This window comes from Gymnodraco acuticeps, unplaced genomic scaffold, assembly GCF_902827175.1.
Source record: "Gymnodraco acuticeps unplaced genomic scaffold, fGymAcu1.1, whole genome shotgun sequence".
Taxonomy (NCBI): Eukaryota; Metazoa; Chordata; class Actinopteri; order Perciformes; family Bathydraconidae; genus Gymnodraco; species Gymnodraco acuticeps.
Window position 1 is genome coordinate 826,310 of NW_022990224.1, and position 17,983 is coordinate 844,292.

At 41.0% G+C, this 17,983-nt stretch overlaps 1 protein-coding gene across 2 annotated transcripts in view; it reads right to left on the reverse strand.

Moving 5' to 3' along the window:
- Positions 1 to 291: 291 nt before the first annotated feature.
- shisal1b (shisa like 1b) overlaps positions 292 to 17,983 on the reverse strand; it is a 45,257-nt gene continuing 27,565 nt past the window's right edge. Inside the window, exons 3-5 of one of the 2 annotated variants that reach the window (XM_034218633.1) lie at positions 16,197 to 16,413; positions 7,399 to 7,701; positions 292 to 1,425 (exon numbers count right to left, since the gene is read on the reverse strand). In XM_034218633.1, the coding sequence (XP_034074524.1) occupies position 1,425; positions 7,399 to 7,701; positions 16,197 to 16,413 (521 nt within the window). In that variant the 3' untranslated portion in view covers positions 292 to 1,424. Of the gene's footprint in view, positions 1,426 to 7,394; positions 7,702 to 16,196; positions 16,414 to 17,983 lie in introns of those variants that run through there. The other variant, XM_034218632.1, reaches the window with a different exon arrangement.

Below are 17,983 nucleotides of genomic sequence, written 5' to 3' on the forward strand. Positions count from 1 at the left end.
AAACATATCATTAGTTGCAGCTCTAAAGTGAAAGTATATATTTTTTTATCCTTTTTATAAAGCTAATAGAGAATGAGTCGGAGACCTTTTTTGATACGAGTTCATTATCCTGAAATACTGTATGCCCTTTTCATTGAGTCCTTATTACATTTAAATCGTCCTGAAAGCTCTGCGATACACCTCAATGATTACCCAGCGCTCATTTGGACGGGCGCCTCTGACTTTTACACACCATGTCATCATTCTGATTAAGATGGCGTACATTATTGCTGACAATGAAAGGGGTTTTAATGGGTTTTTTACATTTTTTTTTATTATGGCTAATCGCTTACAATTGTCTATTTACCAGTGTGGGATAAAGAGCTCTCCTTATAATGGAACCAACATATTCATTTGCATCATATTACTAATGGAGTTGTTTTTCAGGCAGCTCTGGTAATGAGGAAGGGCAAACAAGTCAATGGATGAGTTTCCAGAGGCGACTGTCTCACACTAACTAAGTAATGCTCTCAAATGGGTCTGTAGGCTCATAGCCAAGGATTCATGTTTAACTTAGCATGAAGCTCTTTGCTGTTGTAAAGGCATCCCTGATCCTCATTCATTGTTTGGATGAATAACTTATTGAGAGTGGACATCCCTTTCCTCAGCATCACAAACCGAAAAGGAGAAATATTGATGACCTAATGTAAAACCTTTAGATCTACAACAGTTTATCTGTATGGCCTTGTGTCCTTGTCAGACACGTTACAATATAGAGAGAACACTTCATACAAGATATTGTTTTTCAACATGGCTGCAGAGACATTTTGTGTCTAGTTTCAGTAAGTAACAAAAACACTCTACTCTAGTGAGATGCTCAGCATCAACCTAAGCTGTTACATGTTCCCGAATGTCAACCACTCATATATTTCTCTGACTACTTCACATAAATAAATCACCAAATAGATAACCAACATCGTGTCTAACTGCTACTGAACACAAACTGACACAGCAGTGTAATAAACATGTTATATTTAGAAAGATGAGCTCCTCGCTTCATGTGGGTACAGTTGATCCAGTTCAGCTCGGATCTGTTGGAGATGCTCCAGGCTTTGGCAGCCTTTTCAGGGGATCACTGAACACCTGTGAGCATTTCAATGTGTCGCTCCTCTGCTATGGCAGCAGCAGTACGCTCCTCTGTGTCTCCGGCAGCTTCTGTTCAGCTGAGTTTCTTACTGCCATATCAGTCTGTTAGTCCAAGGGGGTTTTGTGCTCATTAGAAAAGGGCAGCAGTCACTTCTTCCTACTACAGTATGGCTAACCCACCACTGGTGTTGAGTCTGTGGTCCAGAGAGGGGGCATCGGGGGTGGGGGGTGGCGTCTCCTCTGTACCACCAAACGAAACAAGGTGTTGCTACTCTTCAGTTTGTCCACTGCAGCATCGTTCTGTTCAGAGAAAAACAGAAATTGAGCATAAATGTTCATTTTTACAAACAAAATCTTATCACAAGGTTCACCTTATACATTTAGCTGAAGCTTGAAACCACAATGGCTTGGACATATCTTAGCAGCTTGAGTTGCCTTGTCATGAAGATGGTGTGGATATTATCATTTGACCTAAATCAGGAATGTGTCCTTTGAAGAGAACAACTAAGGATTATTTTCATCATCAATTTGCTCATTCTTCTTTTAGATCAATCAATTTTTCTTTCTATTAAATGTCCCGTCAAATAAAGAACACACTCTCTAGGATTACTTGCATACTTAGACGTTTCAAGTATATCCTACGAATGGATAAGAGTGAACCCTATTGAGAAATGGAAGAAAATAAATGAAGGCCTTATCATTGCTTCATCCTCTCCAAACTGACATGTTTAGCCCCGACTGCATGCCTGCGTCATGACATTACACCGTGTTGCCACATGAGTTGTTTGGGAAAAACCTGCCGGATCCTTTTGAACAACACGGACATGGGTTTTAGTTGCACGGCTGAAATCGTCTCTGATCCGGATCGGTTGCTTAATAATCCACATTGGTCTGTTATATAACTGGATAATCAGTTCAAGGCCTGAAAAACACAAAAACTAATAAAACGAGGCAGCTTTGCTTTTCAAAAAGCAATCAGATTTACAGGAATATTTTACAAGTCTGTAAATCTTGTAAATACTTTCAGCCCACCCCAACTCTATGAATCACATCGCACCCAATTCTGCCACCCACAATAATGCAACTATAGATGGGAAAATAAAAGTTTCCACTTGAAGGTTATTCTAATGCACTCGAGAGAAATGACCAAACTGAAAAGTAAATGTATGCCAACTGATCTAATAGTAATACAAACATATAAATAGCTGCTACCTGACTTGCTCGTGGCCATGCCAAAAGTCATTCTCAACTTTGAAGGAGCTAATCCCTTTCTCATGCACTTTCCTTTTCGCCTGAAGCAGAACTCTGTCCATGGCTGCCTTTGTAGCATCTATGATGTTAATTAACTCACACCACATGGAGAGTGTTGCTTTAATTGGACAAGGCCTTGGCATGCTGCTCTGTCGACGCCGGACAGGCCAGGAATAATTTCATAATGCACAATTATATTATAACCACAGAACCACTGAGTTCAAAGATGGATGTGAATATGCAGGAGGCTTTGATCACGCTCTGACAGAGAAAATACTTTGGGGAAAAAGATGTGATGCTGTTTCAGTTGCTGATTGAAGTCAAGTGTCATTTCCCCACTGAGTGCTTTTGAATGTGTTGAGATGGTTACCTAGGGCTGCTCAATTAATCGTATTGTAATCGTTACGATTTTGGCTTGCAACGATTATGAAAACATTATATATATATTTTTTGTATTGGTTTTTCAGTTGAATTATATTTAACATTCAGGGTAATCAACTGTTAAAGACATACCGTTCACATTTTATTTTTCAATAAATGGATGTTTTAAAAGTAAATAATCGTTTTTAATAATCGTGATATCAATTTTTGACCCAAATAATTGAGATTATGATTTTTGCCATAATCAAGCAGCCCAATGGTTACTGTACCTACAGCCAAAGTTATGGAGACTCCATTTACTAGACTGAGTGATAACGTTGAGTCACAGGGGTCTGACAGTAAGAGGCAGTGTTACGGTGGCTGGTGAGTCAGGTATTTGTTGAATGTGTCGACCGATGCCATCCTCACATGAACCGTGGCTGAGCTCAGCTGGCCCAGGGAGATACCAAGCCTGAGTCAGTGGGCGGTTACTGGCACGAGGTGCTGCTGCAACGCGGTGCCAAGTGATTTATGAATCTCCAAGAGACTCTTTGACGTGTCCTGGTTGATGTGCAGTGGTGCCATTTGATGTTGCCCAACATCTCAATTCTCCCACTTTCATCTGTGGTTGATCCTCAGCATACATTAAAACCAAGGTTGAACTAACCGGCAGCTATTCCCACTTATCCTCGAGGGTTGTTAGGAGGATATTAGGAAGCCCATACCAGCTGACATTGGATGTTAAGCAGGGGAAACCATGGACAGGTCGTAATCCCAATTCTTCCAACGAACGAGTAAAGAGGCAGCTTATGTTTTATCTTGATTTAAAGAGATATTTTTGCACAGCAAGTCTTGATCGGCACTGACTAAAGACATTCTTCAATGATTTTAAAATATGCAGTAAAGCCAGACTGAAAATACAGCAGCAGATCAGACATTTCCTGCAGTTCTGAGAGAGGATAGTGTCAGAGTGAGCGAACTAGGAATATAAAATAGATATAAACGAGATTCTCACTGCCAGCCTTTTTCTTTTGGAGTCAAGATATCCAGATGTTGCTGCTGCTCCCCAGTACCACTTATTATTTCTCGAGGTGGACTACTAGGCAGAGAGGGTTGGCACAAACTGGGATCCCGGCTAAACTCTAATGTCCTCATAGCCACGAGTGAACAACCAATCAGTGCTGCAGGGCACTTAATGGCGATAAACAGGAACTGCTGAGTTTATCGCCGTTTTAAGGGTTACATGAGAGCCCTGCCAGGATGTTTTTTTTCTTCCTGTGCCAATTTCATAGCTTAGCATAGTGGTCACTTGTCATTTATCTGAAATTCCACCACGGCCCTGTCAGACAAGCTCAAGCAGCCCAAAATAACTCTCGCCAGGTGTGTATTCACATAAATGAATAGTTCTACACTTTGCTTATTCCCTCTTTAGTCGAGAGTTAATTGAGAAGATGCATTCAAATATGCTGGAACAAGCAGCAGCTTGTTTAAAGACTGAAAACCACCAGCTTGGCTCTGTCTTATTGTAACAACATCTGCCAACCAACCACATTATCATATCAAAATGTTAATTAGTTAAAAAATGAACTCGGTCCACCTGATGAAGCACTGTGTGCTTGAGAGGTCTAAAGCTCTCTAATTAAAATGTTCATTTAAAAATGATGCCATACAACACAGTGATGTGGAGTTGACGGGGTGGATGCTTTAACAATGTATCAACTAACAGTGTCACTGATTCGTTACATTTAAGGTGTCTTCTGAGCATTCATAACAATACATCTGTTTAATTGCAGTTTTACCTTTTGTGCGATATGTTGCCATCCAAACACAAATATGTGGATATATTTATATATTTCTTTAACCAAAATTATATTTATTTTTCTTATTAGCTGAGCTAGTCTACAATCTTTCAACTGCAGAAGTGCCTCATGTGATACTAATATCACTTATCAATCATTGAGTGGGATGGTGCTGCCATCAGGTGCCACATTACCCTGAGAGTAAACTCCCATCTGCTGTCAATTTCCCGCTCATAAAAAAACAACGCATTCTTCCATCCAATCAAGTGACCGTAATGTCTGGCTTAGCAGACCTGCAGTTTTTTCTCTCACCTGGGTCGCACATCTCTTACTGAACAATGACAGTAGTTAACTTTATTTTATTTGCTCAAACTGGTACGAAATAAATTAGGAGATTTCATTCAAGAGTATCCGCAGAGTGAAGATAATGACGGTTTCGCAGGACGCCCACACTGAACTTGAGCACTATAGGCTATACCAGCTCGCTGACGTAGAAATATGGTAAACAATTTTCCCACACGCTGAATGCCAAGCTTAACTTTCTCTGAATAAATAGATCATTGCATGTGGAAAAATGTTTTGATACTTTTGATGTTGCTGTGCGACTGGGTTGTTTTTAGATGTTGCTGCGCCCGATGTGGGACTTGACCCCATCTCTGTTTGTTTACATTTGGCCAACAGATGTTCAAGTGTAAGTGGACCCAGTTTTCTGAGACATTACGCTACGTCTTCTCTGGGGATGAAGATCCCTACCCCCGCAAAGAAACCAAAGCCGTCTGATGACGCACTGTGTGGGCAATATCAGCTGTGGTGAACTTACAGTATCACCCATTGTAACTTAACACATTAAACAAATCACAGAAGCATTATCTAGATTGTGAGAAGTGGTTCGCCTTGTGAGACTGCCAAAGTCTATTCTAGGCTATTCTTGCCCCAGAAACGGCTGGTGACTTAATTTATCTCCCAGTATCTGTCAATTTCTCTGGCGGGGCTTATCTAATAATATGCATAGCTATTTGTAAAAATGCTCCTGCTTATTAAAAAGCCCACACCGCTTTCCATGTGTAAGTATTTCCCATCAATCATTGTCCACATAAATAACAACGAACTTTACGTGTTCTCATTTTTTTGTCCCACTTTGTAAATGAGCATTTTGCTGTGATTTCAATCACCGTTTTTAAAGACTTCCTCTGGTTAAAGCTGCAGAGCTGCCAGCAAAGGTCAACCTCACAAGGCCAGGATTGATGAGTCCTATCACATTGAACTGACTTCATGTCTAACGAGGAGGCTCCATGGGTATGTCTAGTGTTAGTTAACCATGTTTCCACCAGCAAAGCAATCTCAGGATCCCTCTGCAGCATCTCAGCTCGCCTATCTATGGCGCACACAGTCCAGACTGCTTCTCAAAGCCATTTGTCAAACCTCTGCCCGCATTAAATTATCATGACCCAAGAGAGATGTCTACCTCTAGGAAGAGACGCTGAGCCTCAGTCTAACAGATAGGGTGCAAAGTGCTGCAGATGGAGAACTGCATGAAAAATGGTCTGCACATAAATGTGGATTGGGGCAGACTCTATGATCGTGTGGCTGTATCATATAAGTCTGAGCACTGTGTGTCTGCCAAAAGAACAAAAAGTTCCCGGGGGCTGTTATATGTTACAGTTCCCTCCTGGCATCGTAAATCATCTTGTATGTTTTAACAAGTCACACGCAGCCAAAAACACCTTGAGACTCCCGTGACTGTTCTCAAAGGTAATACAAAAATATAAACTGAAAGGACAGCAGATGATGCTTTGCAACAGAAACTCTGTGAAAGGGCTCTAATGTGACTCAGGTTAAATCAAAGTAAGGGGCCTCTGGCGGGCAGCGCAGCTTTCACATTATTCAGTTCTCTTTTATTCATTAATGATGACCTAATGAGCTGGTCAGACTTAAAACCCAAATGTCTCCATTAAAAGGATCTTGATGTTGAGGCAGTGCAGCTATTCTGAGATGAAAGACAAATACAGATCAGATGCTTTGCAGAAAAGTATCCATTAGTGGGCGGTGAGGCAGAATTCTTAAAATATTGATAAAGTCTGTTTCCCTTACTCTGAGGAGGGAAGCTATTAAAATGACTGAATTCTTTACCAGTGAGTTGCTATGATTCAGGAACAGATTTAGCATTATCCCTGGTAGGCTATTATCGTGTGTGTGTGTGGTGTGTGTGTGTGTGTGTGGTGTGTGTGTGTGTGTGTGTGTGTGTGTGTGTGTGTGTGTGTGTGTGTGTGTGTGTGTGTGTGTGTGTGTGTGTGTGTGTGTGTGTGTGTGTGTGTGTGTGTGTGTGTGTGTGTGTGTGTGTGTGTGTGTGTGGTGTGTGTGTATGTGTGTGTGTGTGTGTGTGTGTGTGTGTGTGTGTGTGTGGTGTGTGTGTGTGTGTGGTGTGTGTGTGTGTGTGTGTGTGTGTGTGTGTGTGTGTGTGTGTGTGTGGAATTTTAAAGGAGTAAACGGGGAGCCTGATGTTTGAGCTTCCTCCCTGTTGGCTTGGGAAAAGTATGCAAGAAATGCTCTAATTTGTCCTGCTAGACACACTGTTCCCTGCCATGCTGCTCTCTCTATGTAACAAAACATTCAGTTCAAAGACAAACAGACACACATGGAAACGAGACATGGAGGGAACCTGTGTTTAAAAAAAGAAATGTAAGAGAACATTTCTTATAGGGGCATTTGAGTTTCTTTCTAAGCATCAGATACACTTTTAAAATAACAAATCTCTGCACTGACATGCTTGTTAGAGTAGGGCAATTTATATTCATAATATATAGTCACATAGGGTAGAACATTCTGCAGGTTGGCGGTGGTCATGTGACGGACCGTGACTCACCATGCGGTGGATGTGTTGTAGGGCAGCAGTGTGGGGCTGTGGCTCTCCCCTCTCAGGCTGTTTCTGGGCTGGTAGTGGCTAGAGACGGTGGGGGGGGCTTGAGCCGGGGCCTCGCTCTCCTCCGGCATGGACCTGTGCCACTGACTGCGAGCCTTCTTCAGCCAGCGCCCGCCCAGACCCCATTTCTCCAGGTACACCCGGCACAGCTCATAGTTTATGGCGGAGTAGTAGAGAAAGTCCAGCGCCAGCAGCACCATCACGAAGAAGCCGTAGATCCACACGCCGACCAGGGCTGTATAATTACTGCGGGGGAGACAGACGGGGGGGGGGTATTAGTACTATTAATCTGGGAAAGATGATGATGAACACTCACATGCTAAGAGCTACCATCCGGAAACCATCGTATCCCAAAAGCTACGTCAGAGCTGCCAGTTGTAAATGTTTGCCGTTCATCAAATGCTCCCTTGATAAAACAAATACATTTTGAAAAACCCTACATCTGTTCCAATTGCTGCTTTTTAAAACTTCACGATTTAAATTGCAAAACAAAGTCATTAGCACAAGACACCTCTTAATCCATTTTATACTGGCTCCAGAAATAGCTACCCGAGAAATATGAGAAGCATCATTTGCCAAAACAGGGTTGCTAAATATCTGGGTGTGATGTCTTTGTTTCTGTGCTGAGGACATTTAGTTGAAAATTGTCACACAAATTGAAAGGGACTCTATTACACAGAATAAACAATTATTAATCTGACTCCTCGACAGAGATGACACACGACATTATTTAAAAATAAAGCTTAATAAAGTGGGAAACTCATCTTTTATGTCATTACGACACAGTTTGCAATTTGTATGACTGAAACTCTCACAAAAAGGTGATGTTCAAGGGCTTCTAGTTGAGTGAATAAAGTGAATCCACTCCTGTCTGCAAATGATAGGTGGCCTCGGGATATTTATCTAAAGATGTGGATATAAAATGAACATCTGTGTGAATGAGCACCTAGAGAGACTAATACTCCACTACAACAGTAAATGTGTCCTTAACTGCCGTTTGCCTTTCTTCACCTCAGTGTTTAAGACCCCGGCCACACGAGGACGAAAACGGCTAAACGCATAGGATTAACGCAAACGCAATCGCAAACAAGCTTCCGTCCACACGCAATAGTTATCCGGATAGTAGGCTTGTTTGAGACGCGTTGCGGCTCGCCTCGAAAGTAGACGAGAATAGCCGATCGCAGCCGGGGGAGGTCTCAAAAAGCTCGCCTGAAGTCGGACAGCTCGGAGTCGGCTTCTTCATCTTCTTCTTCTTCTTCTTCTTCTTCTTCTTCTTCTTCTTCTTCTTCTTCTTCTTCTTCTTCTTCTTCTTCTCTCGGTTTTTTGGCGGATTGCAAACAACTTTAAGGTGCATACCGCCACCTCCGGAGTCGGCTTGACTCGGTTTGCATTTATAAAGAATGCACACATGTGTTTAATCGTTAATGTCAGATATGTACTAAGTAAATACATTTGTTCCTGCTCAAGATTAGATTCAACTTTATTGTTATTGCACATATTACAGGTACTGAGACAACGAAATGCAGTTTAGCTTCTAACCAGGGGCAGCAAGCAGTAAAGTGAAAAGTAATGTACACAATAGACAGAATAAAATATAGAATGAATTGAATGATGAATAAACAGTGAGGGGTGTGAATACACTAGATATCAGCCTGTGAGCAGTATGAACAGTGTGTATGAATATGCTAAGATATATAAAGTATGAAAACGGTAAGCAGTGCAAGTATAGTATAAAATATATGGATATTAATTTCATTATGATAAACATTGTGGAACAATGATGAAAAATGGGAATGGATGTGGCGACGTAAAACTGACACAAAACAACAACAAACTTTTGCCGAGCCAATTGGAGAGTTTCATCACCAGCACGTGGTAAAAACCACCAATGAGCGCTCAGCTACTCAGATACCAGCGAGTCGTTTCCCATCAAGCATTTCGCTTCCGCAGCCCGTGGAGAGGAACTGCGCCGCCTCGCCGCGCCTCGCTCTCACGGCTGCGGGCGTCTTTGTCCCGCGAGATTTCAACGTCTCATGTAGGCGGGCCTCCAGAGCAAGTCGGACAAAATGACTAACCATCATGCAACGCACTAGCAAGACGTTGATCTCAACTGCGCAGGTCTGCGCAGATCTCGCTTGTCTCAAACAAGCCTGATGTCTGCCCACATGAGACCGCTCCGTTTAGCTCCAACCGCTGGAGAAGCTGCAGTACATATGCAGGAGCCTGTACGTGGCGCTGTAACTTCCTCCACAAAAGCAGCGAAGAAGCATGGTTGTCATGGTTGCCCTTCTGTTTATTCTCCGCGGTGGGGGCCGAGGGAACCTGGCAGAGTTTTTCGCCAGTCAACGTGTATTAAAGTTTAAACCTTCCGACAAAATTATAAAAGTGCCGGTCAAAGGTCTTCTTTGCTATTTATTGAGCTTTAAAACAAATGAATAATGACTCTATATAATATAATAATAAAAATACACGGAGCCTCTCTTTTTCCACCCTCTCTTTGGACAGCGTCAGTGTCTGTTTCATGCAGCAGCTGATCCAGTAATGAGTGACCCGGCCGACAGTAACAATAAACATATTTATAACTAGGTTAGGTAGTTTGAGAGGTGTCTCCGTCCTGTCAGATTAGACTTCACTCGCGTTTATGTCCATATCGAGAGAAAGATAAATAATCTGAATTCAGTGTGCAGTTTACTTTGACGCGGGGGTGAGCAGCAGAGGTGGGGAGAGGCGGGGCTATTGCGCAATCATTATCAGAAAATGATCGCTGAAGCTGCAGTACATATCCACAAAAGCAGCGAGTAAGATCCCTCCCGGATGTGTAAGTCTGCTGTAGATGTTGCACAAAGAACTGTAGCATGGTCAGTAGCGTCCGGAGCACGATAGCAACTCTGCGATCCGCCATTGTTGTTGTTGGTGGTGGCGAAACACATCAGCAATGGCGCGGGGTACGCGGAGGTGAGCAGCAGAGGTGGGGAGATGCGGGCTATTGCGCAATCATTATCAGAAAATGATCGTATAGGGCGCACACACGGAGCTGTTTGACCCCCAGAGCGTTGCGCATGCCGTTCTATCCACCTTGGGACCCGTTATCGTTTCCTCAGTCGTTTAGTGCCGTATGCGGTCGTCCTCGTGTGGCCGAATGGTCTATATGACACTAAACAGTAACGCAAACGGCCGTTTTTGTCCTCGTGTGGCTGCAGCCTAAGACATTTACTCATAATATAGTGTGTGTCTACTCAGGTAATTTGAGGGGGCAATAGGCTCTATTTGAGTGGAGCTTAGCAAACAAGAATTTGTGCACAGTCCTTGGCTACATCGATCATGGCCACACAACTAAAACAAATGTTATTCAATATTTTACACGGCTCCCTCAGAGAATGAAGCAGAGGCAATTGATTTTCTGTCAGAGGTTTCTAGCAGTTTGTGTTTCTAGCAGTTTGTGTTTCTTTACGACGGATCATGTCATTGTGCAATACCTCTTCCACTCTGAATCTATTCTGATTCTGCATCCTTTTCAGGTACTCTGTAACTAAATGGAGAGCTATATGCTACAAAGCACTGACTTGTGAAACCCTCAGAGGACAACCGCCTTTAGTGTTACCTTGAAGTGGAGTAAAATATAAAGCTATAATACAATGTCCTCCATGCAGTTTGAGTAGAGTTATGGCCTGTTTAACTCTCTTGGCCAGAGGTAAATATCAAACCTGCAGTCCCTTTGCCCCAGTGAACCAGGATGAAAGAGTGGCATAACAGGCCATCTGACGCTTAAATGAAATATCATGACCTGCTGCAGGGCAGTGTGAGCCACCAGAGACAGAGGCATGCTGGGAGGGCATTAGTACACACGGCTGAGAGCTGCCACACAACAAGAGGATCATTTTTCTGTGTCATTCATTCCTAAATCTGTGGATAAATGGAGGGATGGATGGCTAGATAGATAGAAAGACATAGATATACAACTAGATTGAAGATAGATAAATAGATAGATATATAACTAGATGGATGGATACACAACTACATAGGTAGATAGATGGATAGATATACAACTATGTAGAGGTAAACAACTATGCATAGATATACAACTAGATAGATACACAAGTACATAAATAGATATACAATTAGATGAATGGATGGATATATATATATATATATATATAATAGATAGATATACATACATACATACAACTAGATAGATGGATAGATCGATGTACTTTATTTTCCATCACAAATTGGGATGTTTTGAAAATAACGATTAAGCATCTCGGCAGGTATGTGTGTCCTCTGTAAAAAAAAAAGAAAAGAAGAAATGTGAAGTGTGGTTCACTATTAATCATTCTTGCCGGTGTCTGTACTAGACGTGATCCTTACGGCCCGTCCACACAGCGGCGTGCGTTGAAGCTTGCCGGCGGGCGTGTCTGAAACTCGACCAACAACCTATCACATTAATCTCCCGCCCTGGACACACAAGCATGCGGTTTGATTGGCTAGAGCTTGTACTGGCATATGATTTGATTGGCTGGCGCTTCCGTCGACGCTTGAAAAGTTGAACTTTTCTCAACTTCCGAAGCGAGCAACGGATGCAACGCGAAGCGATGGAACCACAATGCAGTTCGGCAAAGCCTGACGTCACCTCCGTTGAAGCAACGCACGCTGCCGTGTGGACGGGCCGTTAATATAAAAGCCAGCACTTAACACCTGCCTTTGTGTGAGATCAAGTGGAGGCGTCCCAACACAACAACGGCTCTCAGCATCTGCTCTTCTCTGAGCTGGTTTGAATGCCTCTGTATGTGGATCGATGTCAACAAACCCTCTGAGTAAGAGGCAGACGGTGTCAATGAGTGCGATACTGTCGAGGGAGCGAAGCGTTTGTGAGCAATCGGACTATAACCAGCTGTTTTTATCGGATCTGAATAAGTGTCATCTCTGAAGCTGTTTGTTCCACTAGAGCAGTGGTTCTCAAACTTTTTCTGTCATTCCCCACTTTGAACAGGTGGGCCTTTTCAAGCCCCACCTGTTCCTCATCGCTCCAATAAAATGGTAGGCCAAGCTGTTCTATAACAGGGGTCTCCAACCTTTTTATTTCAAAAAATAAAACAAGTCGTGAGCTACTTTTACACCTCTTTTTTGTTTTTTTGCAGTGTATATATTTAGCACATTTTAACATTATTATATGCTACCTTTAACCTTTGAGTGCTGTTTGGGTCTGTGGGACCCGTTTTCAGTGTTTACTAAAATAAAATGTATGCAATTTAATTATTTTAACCTGCTTTATTTGGTGGTGGACGTCACATCCTCTAGGGTCCGGGGGCATGCACCCCCAGGAAGATTTTTTTTAAATGTTGAAGTTAAAATGCATCAATCTGGTGCACTTTGAGCTAGGGCTGCTCAATTAATCGTATTTTAATCGCAATTACGATTTTGGCTTGCAACGATTATGAAAACAACATAATCAAAATAAAGCGATTTTATTTATTTTTTAAATAGGGTTTTCAGTTGAATTATACTTAAAGTTCAGTGTTAAAAACATACTTTTCAAATTATTTTCTTCAATAAATTGATGTTTTTCAAAGTAAATGGTTAATCGTTTTTAATAATCGTGATATCAATTATTGACCCAAATAATCGAGATTATGATTTTTGCCATAATCGATCAGCCCTACTTTGAGCCCAACATGAATTTATGGATACAGCTCTCAACACTCAGATGAAAGGGAGCTGTATACTTTTCAATAATCCAAACATCTTTAGAATATGATCACAACAAATCCTTTAAACTTGTTTATTCTTATCTTATGTTACCTAGTTAGCATTCTTTCTTTTTATTTATGCATATTTGACTAATCCCTACCCTTTTAAACTTTTTACTGTCCTATAGTACACATTGGAATGATTTCTTACTTTATTTTTTACAACTTTATTAAATAGATAAAGGTGTGCTCGCTCTCTCTCTCTCTCTCTCTCTCTCTCTCTCTCTCTCTCTCTCTCTCGCTCTCTCTCTCTCTCATCCCATCTCTCTCTCTTCTCGTCTCTCGTCTCTCTCTCTCTCCCTCTCGTCTCTCTCTCTCTCTTCTCTCTCTCTCTCTCTCTCGCTCCTCATTGCTTTTCTTCCCGACTGCAACGCTGTTGTGTGTGTCTGTTTAAAATTATATTTTTCTTTATATATTTTTTTTAAATATGTTTTTAGTAATATTTGTCATTAGTTTTACCAAAAATAACTTGATTAAATTGTATTTAAAATAACATTTCCAAAGAAATAAATCCTTTGAATCTGCCTATTCAGTTTCTGTTTGAATGTGAAGGGTTAAATGAAAGAAGCTCCTCTCTGCGAGTCTGTGAAGACAGGAGCTGATTGGACGTCCAGCTATGAATTCACAGAGGGCCCAGCTATAGTAACTGAACGAGAGAGTAATGTCAAATGACAGTACAATTGACCAATCATATCTTCCCTCTAAATGGGTGGGCTTTATTATCGCGGACTTTATGACAAGTTCCGCCCGCTGTGAAACGTTTCTTGTTTCCATAGCAACAACAACTGTCAACAGCGTAAACTCGCCTTCAAAATAAAAGCATGCCAAATTACACTTAAGACATACAACTGCAACGAAAGTAACAAACACAATGCAATATCCTTTTCAATTTCAAAAAACACAAATTGGGTTATCTACAGGTGTTGTTTTGTGTGGTAGAGGGTCGCTTTCATTGATGCGTTTTGCACCCCGGGCCGTTGTTTTGATATTCCACCAGTGTGGAAAAAAAAAAAAGTTTATATTTTTTAAAAAAAGAAGAAATTCGCGACCCACCAATCACACCCCACACTTTGAGAAACGCTGCACTAGAGGCTGATCCCAAAACACTCTACAAGATTCAGCACAACCTATTTTCCCCTAATTATCCCTAACAAGCCATACAGACTTGCGTTTCGTCCCATTTGTTTTTATCATTGCAGTATAACTCAAAAACTACAAAAGTGATATCAATAGAATTTCGTGAGAATTTCATCATAGCCCAAAGAAGAACGGATTAGCTTCTGATGTGAATAGAGCAACACTAAACCCATTAATAAAGCACTTTAAATGTTGCTCATTGATTCTGGAAATCAAGGCATTCAAGTAGCTATTCAGTCCAATGCCTGGGTTGTTATTCATCCATGGATTTAATTATTTTCCAACATACCTGACTGTCCATCATAATCATGTATTATGTATTTGTTGAAGATCCAAATGCATTTCTTAAATGTTCTTAGTAAAAAGTTACACAATAAAAATACGTGAGTGCATAGTTAGATCTAGGGCTGTCACATTATCAAAAAGGGAAGTTTAACGTTTTTTAAGTTATTTATTAACTTAATTTGCATTTCAAAACACCAGTGGCGAGCCGTCAGGGCCCTCTAGGCCCTCTGGGAGTGCCTAAGATATTCTAAAAAATAATATTTGAAAGCATTAAAAAAAAACATTAAAAAAAATATATATTATTTGTTTTATATATTTTTTGTTAAATTTTTCATTAGTTTTACCAAAATAACTTGATTTAATTGTATTTAAAATAACATTTCCAAATAAATAAATCCTTCGAATCTGCCTGTTCAGTTTATGTTGGAATGTGAAGGGTTAAATGCCGTCTCTGCGAGTTACTGTGAAGACGGGAGAGCTCGTTGGTCCCTCTGTACATTCACAGAGGGCCAGCTATAGTAACTCAACGAGAGAGTAATGTCAAATGACAGTACAATTGACCAATCATATATTCCCCCTAAATGGGCGGGCTTTATTTTCGCGGACTTTATGACAAGTTCCGCCCGCTGTGAGGTCTATGCAAGTGGTGCAGTGACGCGTCCTAAAAGCCGGAAGTAAACTGCGCTCGGATTCCCTCCCTCGACAGAAAGCATCGGGATTTCTCCATAGGGTTTTGGAAAATAGCTTGAAATAAGGTCTGTGGAAAACGAACCTGTTAGATAAATGCACGTTTTGTTCAGCCGGATAATATCCACATGTCTACCCTACTTTTATTATTTTCGAATCATAAATCTAAACGATAGATTTATGATCGATAGATTTATGATTAGCATAAATTCGTTCATGATGGCTCACTTCAATGATAGTGATGACATCGTTTGCAAAATTATTAACCGAGTCATTTTCAAGATTGAGTTACAATGATAAACTGGAGTGGCAAAGGATCAGCTGAATGACCCCGCCATGAAGTGCTTCATCCAAAAGGACAGGAGGATGGACTTTGTGTTTAAGTGATTTGATCATCAAAGGTATGCCTAAGTCATTTTCAATGTGGGCCGCCGTGCCGACTTAATTCATTTGTAATTGTTACTTGGCTGTGGGTGCGTTTTGCACCCTGGGCCGCTGTTTTGATATTCCGCTGAAGTATATGCTGTGACGTAATAACTCTTCTTTTTTTCGAGGGAAGGGGGGGTCAGAGGGCCTAGGTATAAAAGTCACGGCTCGCCACTGCAAAACACCCTCTCTTGGTCCACCAGGAGAACTTGAACAAAAAGCCAATCTAAAAGGGACAGTCCTACTATGTGCCTATAACAAAAGGACTTTATGTAGATATTGACATATAAATGTTTCTTCATCATATTACTCTCCAGGCTTCAATATGTTTTTCATAGTCAAATAAATCTTAAACTGAACCAGAAAATAAAAATAGGACTAATGAACCAGAGCATGTGCTGGTGCAGGTGTGTAAAGAGGTTAAAGGGTCAAATGACAGCGTGTCTGTTTTGTACTTACTTGTGTGCGTAACCGTCTGAGGTGGTGGTGAGGTTGACCTGCATGACCACCTGGAACTCGCTCTCGTTGCAGCAGTATTTGAAGGCGGTGTTGTTGTGGTAGCAGCAGAACATGTAGGTCTTGTTATTGTCTGAGAGGCGTGGGCAGTGAAAGCCGAAGTGGTAACGCCCCTTGTTGTCGGAGTACGGTTCACACACTCGGTAATGAGCTGAGAGCGCTGTGGATTTGTGAAAGGACAAACAATAAGATGTTAAATAAAAAAACAGACAGGAAGTATTTCAGTACGTCAGGAAACAAAAACACAATCACACGTTGAAATTGACTCATGACCTTTTAAGTGTTTCCCTCCCTTCCCTGAAAAAATGACAACCCTTTATTTGAATTATTGATGAAAAACGGCTCCCTTTTCAAACTGCAGCGGCGAAACTAGAAAGTACTGAATGCTTTTCTTCAGCCTCAGAGAAGATGTGACTTGAATGCTATAATAAAAGTGTAGGATTAGAAACAGAAAATCACATTGTAATTGCAGGAATAATCAGATAGGAGTTGTAGCCTTAAGCACCCAGAACCTGATAAAAAGATCCATCATCTGTTTTATTAAAGGAACACAGCAACTCAAAAACATTGAGTAAATATGATCCATTAGGTTATGATGCAAACATGCCTCTGGATGGATTCTCTTCAGACCAGTTTCAGAATGTTCTACATCAGAAGAATAGTAGATCTAAGTTTATTGTGAAGGAATCCACAGATATGCGGTACAAATAATACTCCTTTAAATTCATTTTTAGCTGTGCATTCAAGTGCCTGCAGCTTAAGAAGAGAAGAACATCTAAGCATCCTTGCTGCCTCAGAGGGAAAAATAACAATATTGTTTTTGATATAAAGTCTGGCAACCAATAATGCAAAATGAAATCAACAATCTACGTTAGCAGCAGTTGAGACTCCATCTGATGAAAATAAATGACCAATCTGACCAAAGAAATGAACCAGATATGATTAGTGTCAGTTTACGGGGCTGATGATAGTAAATGCACATCACAGTGGAACCGGAAGTACTCACAAGCCTTCGAAAACAATCAGTATCAGCATTTGTTTGTATACTCTTACTCTATATTACTAATAATAAGATCAAGATTGAATGCTCCAGCCCCTGTAAGCAGCGTAGTTTAATATAAAATCTGCTGGTTAGTTATTTTATTTTATTTACTTTTGATTTAATCAGTCGGGTTTTTCTTTTTCATCCTGGCGAAGATAAGGAACAATAAGAGGGAAATATGAACAGCAATAAAAAACAGACAGGCTTAACACAAAATATACCACAAATCAGAAATAGAAAACTTTAAAACTTAAATAGCATCTAAAACAAGCTAACAGTTGTTTTAAACCTTTAAAACAAAGACCAAGAATTGAATGACACTTGTACATCCAGATCCTAAATTACTCCTTAACATTGGGAGCCAGAAATGTAAACAACATATGCTTCGAAGGACAATTTTAAAGTGGACCTATTATGCTATATTGGAAACATATATTGTAGGGCCATACCTATACAAAACATGTCTGTGAAGTTTTTTGCTTAAAATACCAAACAGATCACCCATTGTAGCCATGCCTCATACTGCTCAAACCCCTCTTTTGCAGCCCTGTTATACCTCATTCACACCAACGGTGTTTCAGGGCCGGTTCGGCGCTGGAGCTTGAAAAGCACCAGGTTTTCCTGTTCACACCGCAGCGGAGCAGCCTCTTAGCTCCGGAATCTGGTTCGTTTCATACACCAAAATATT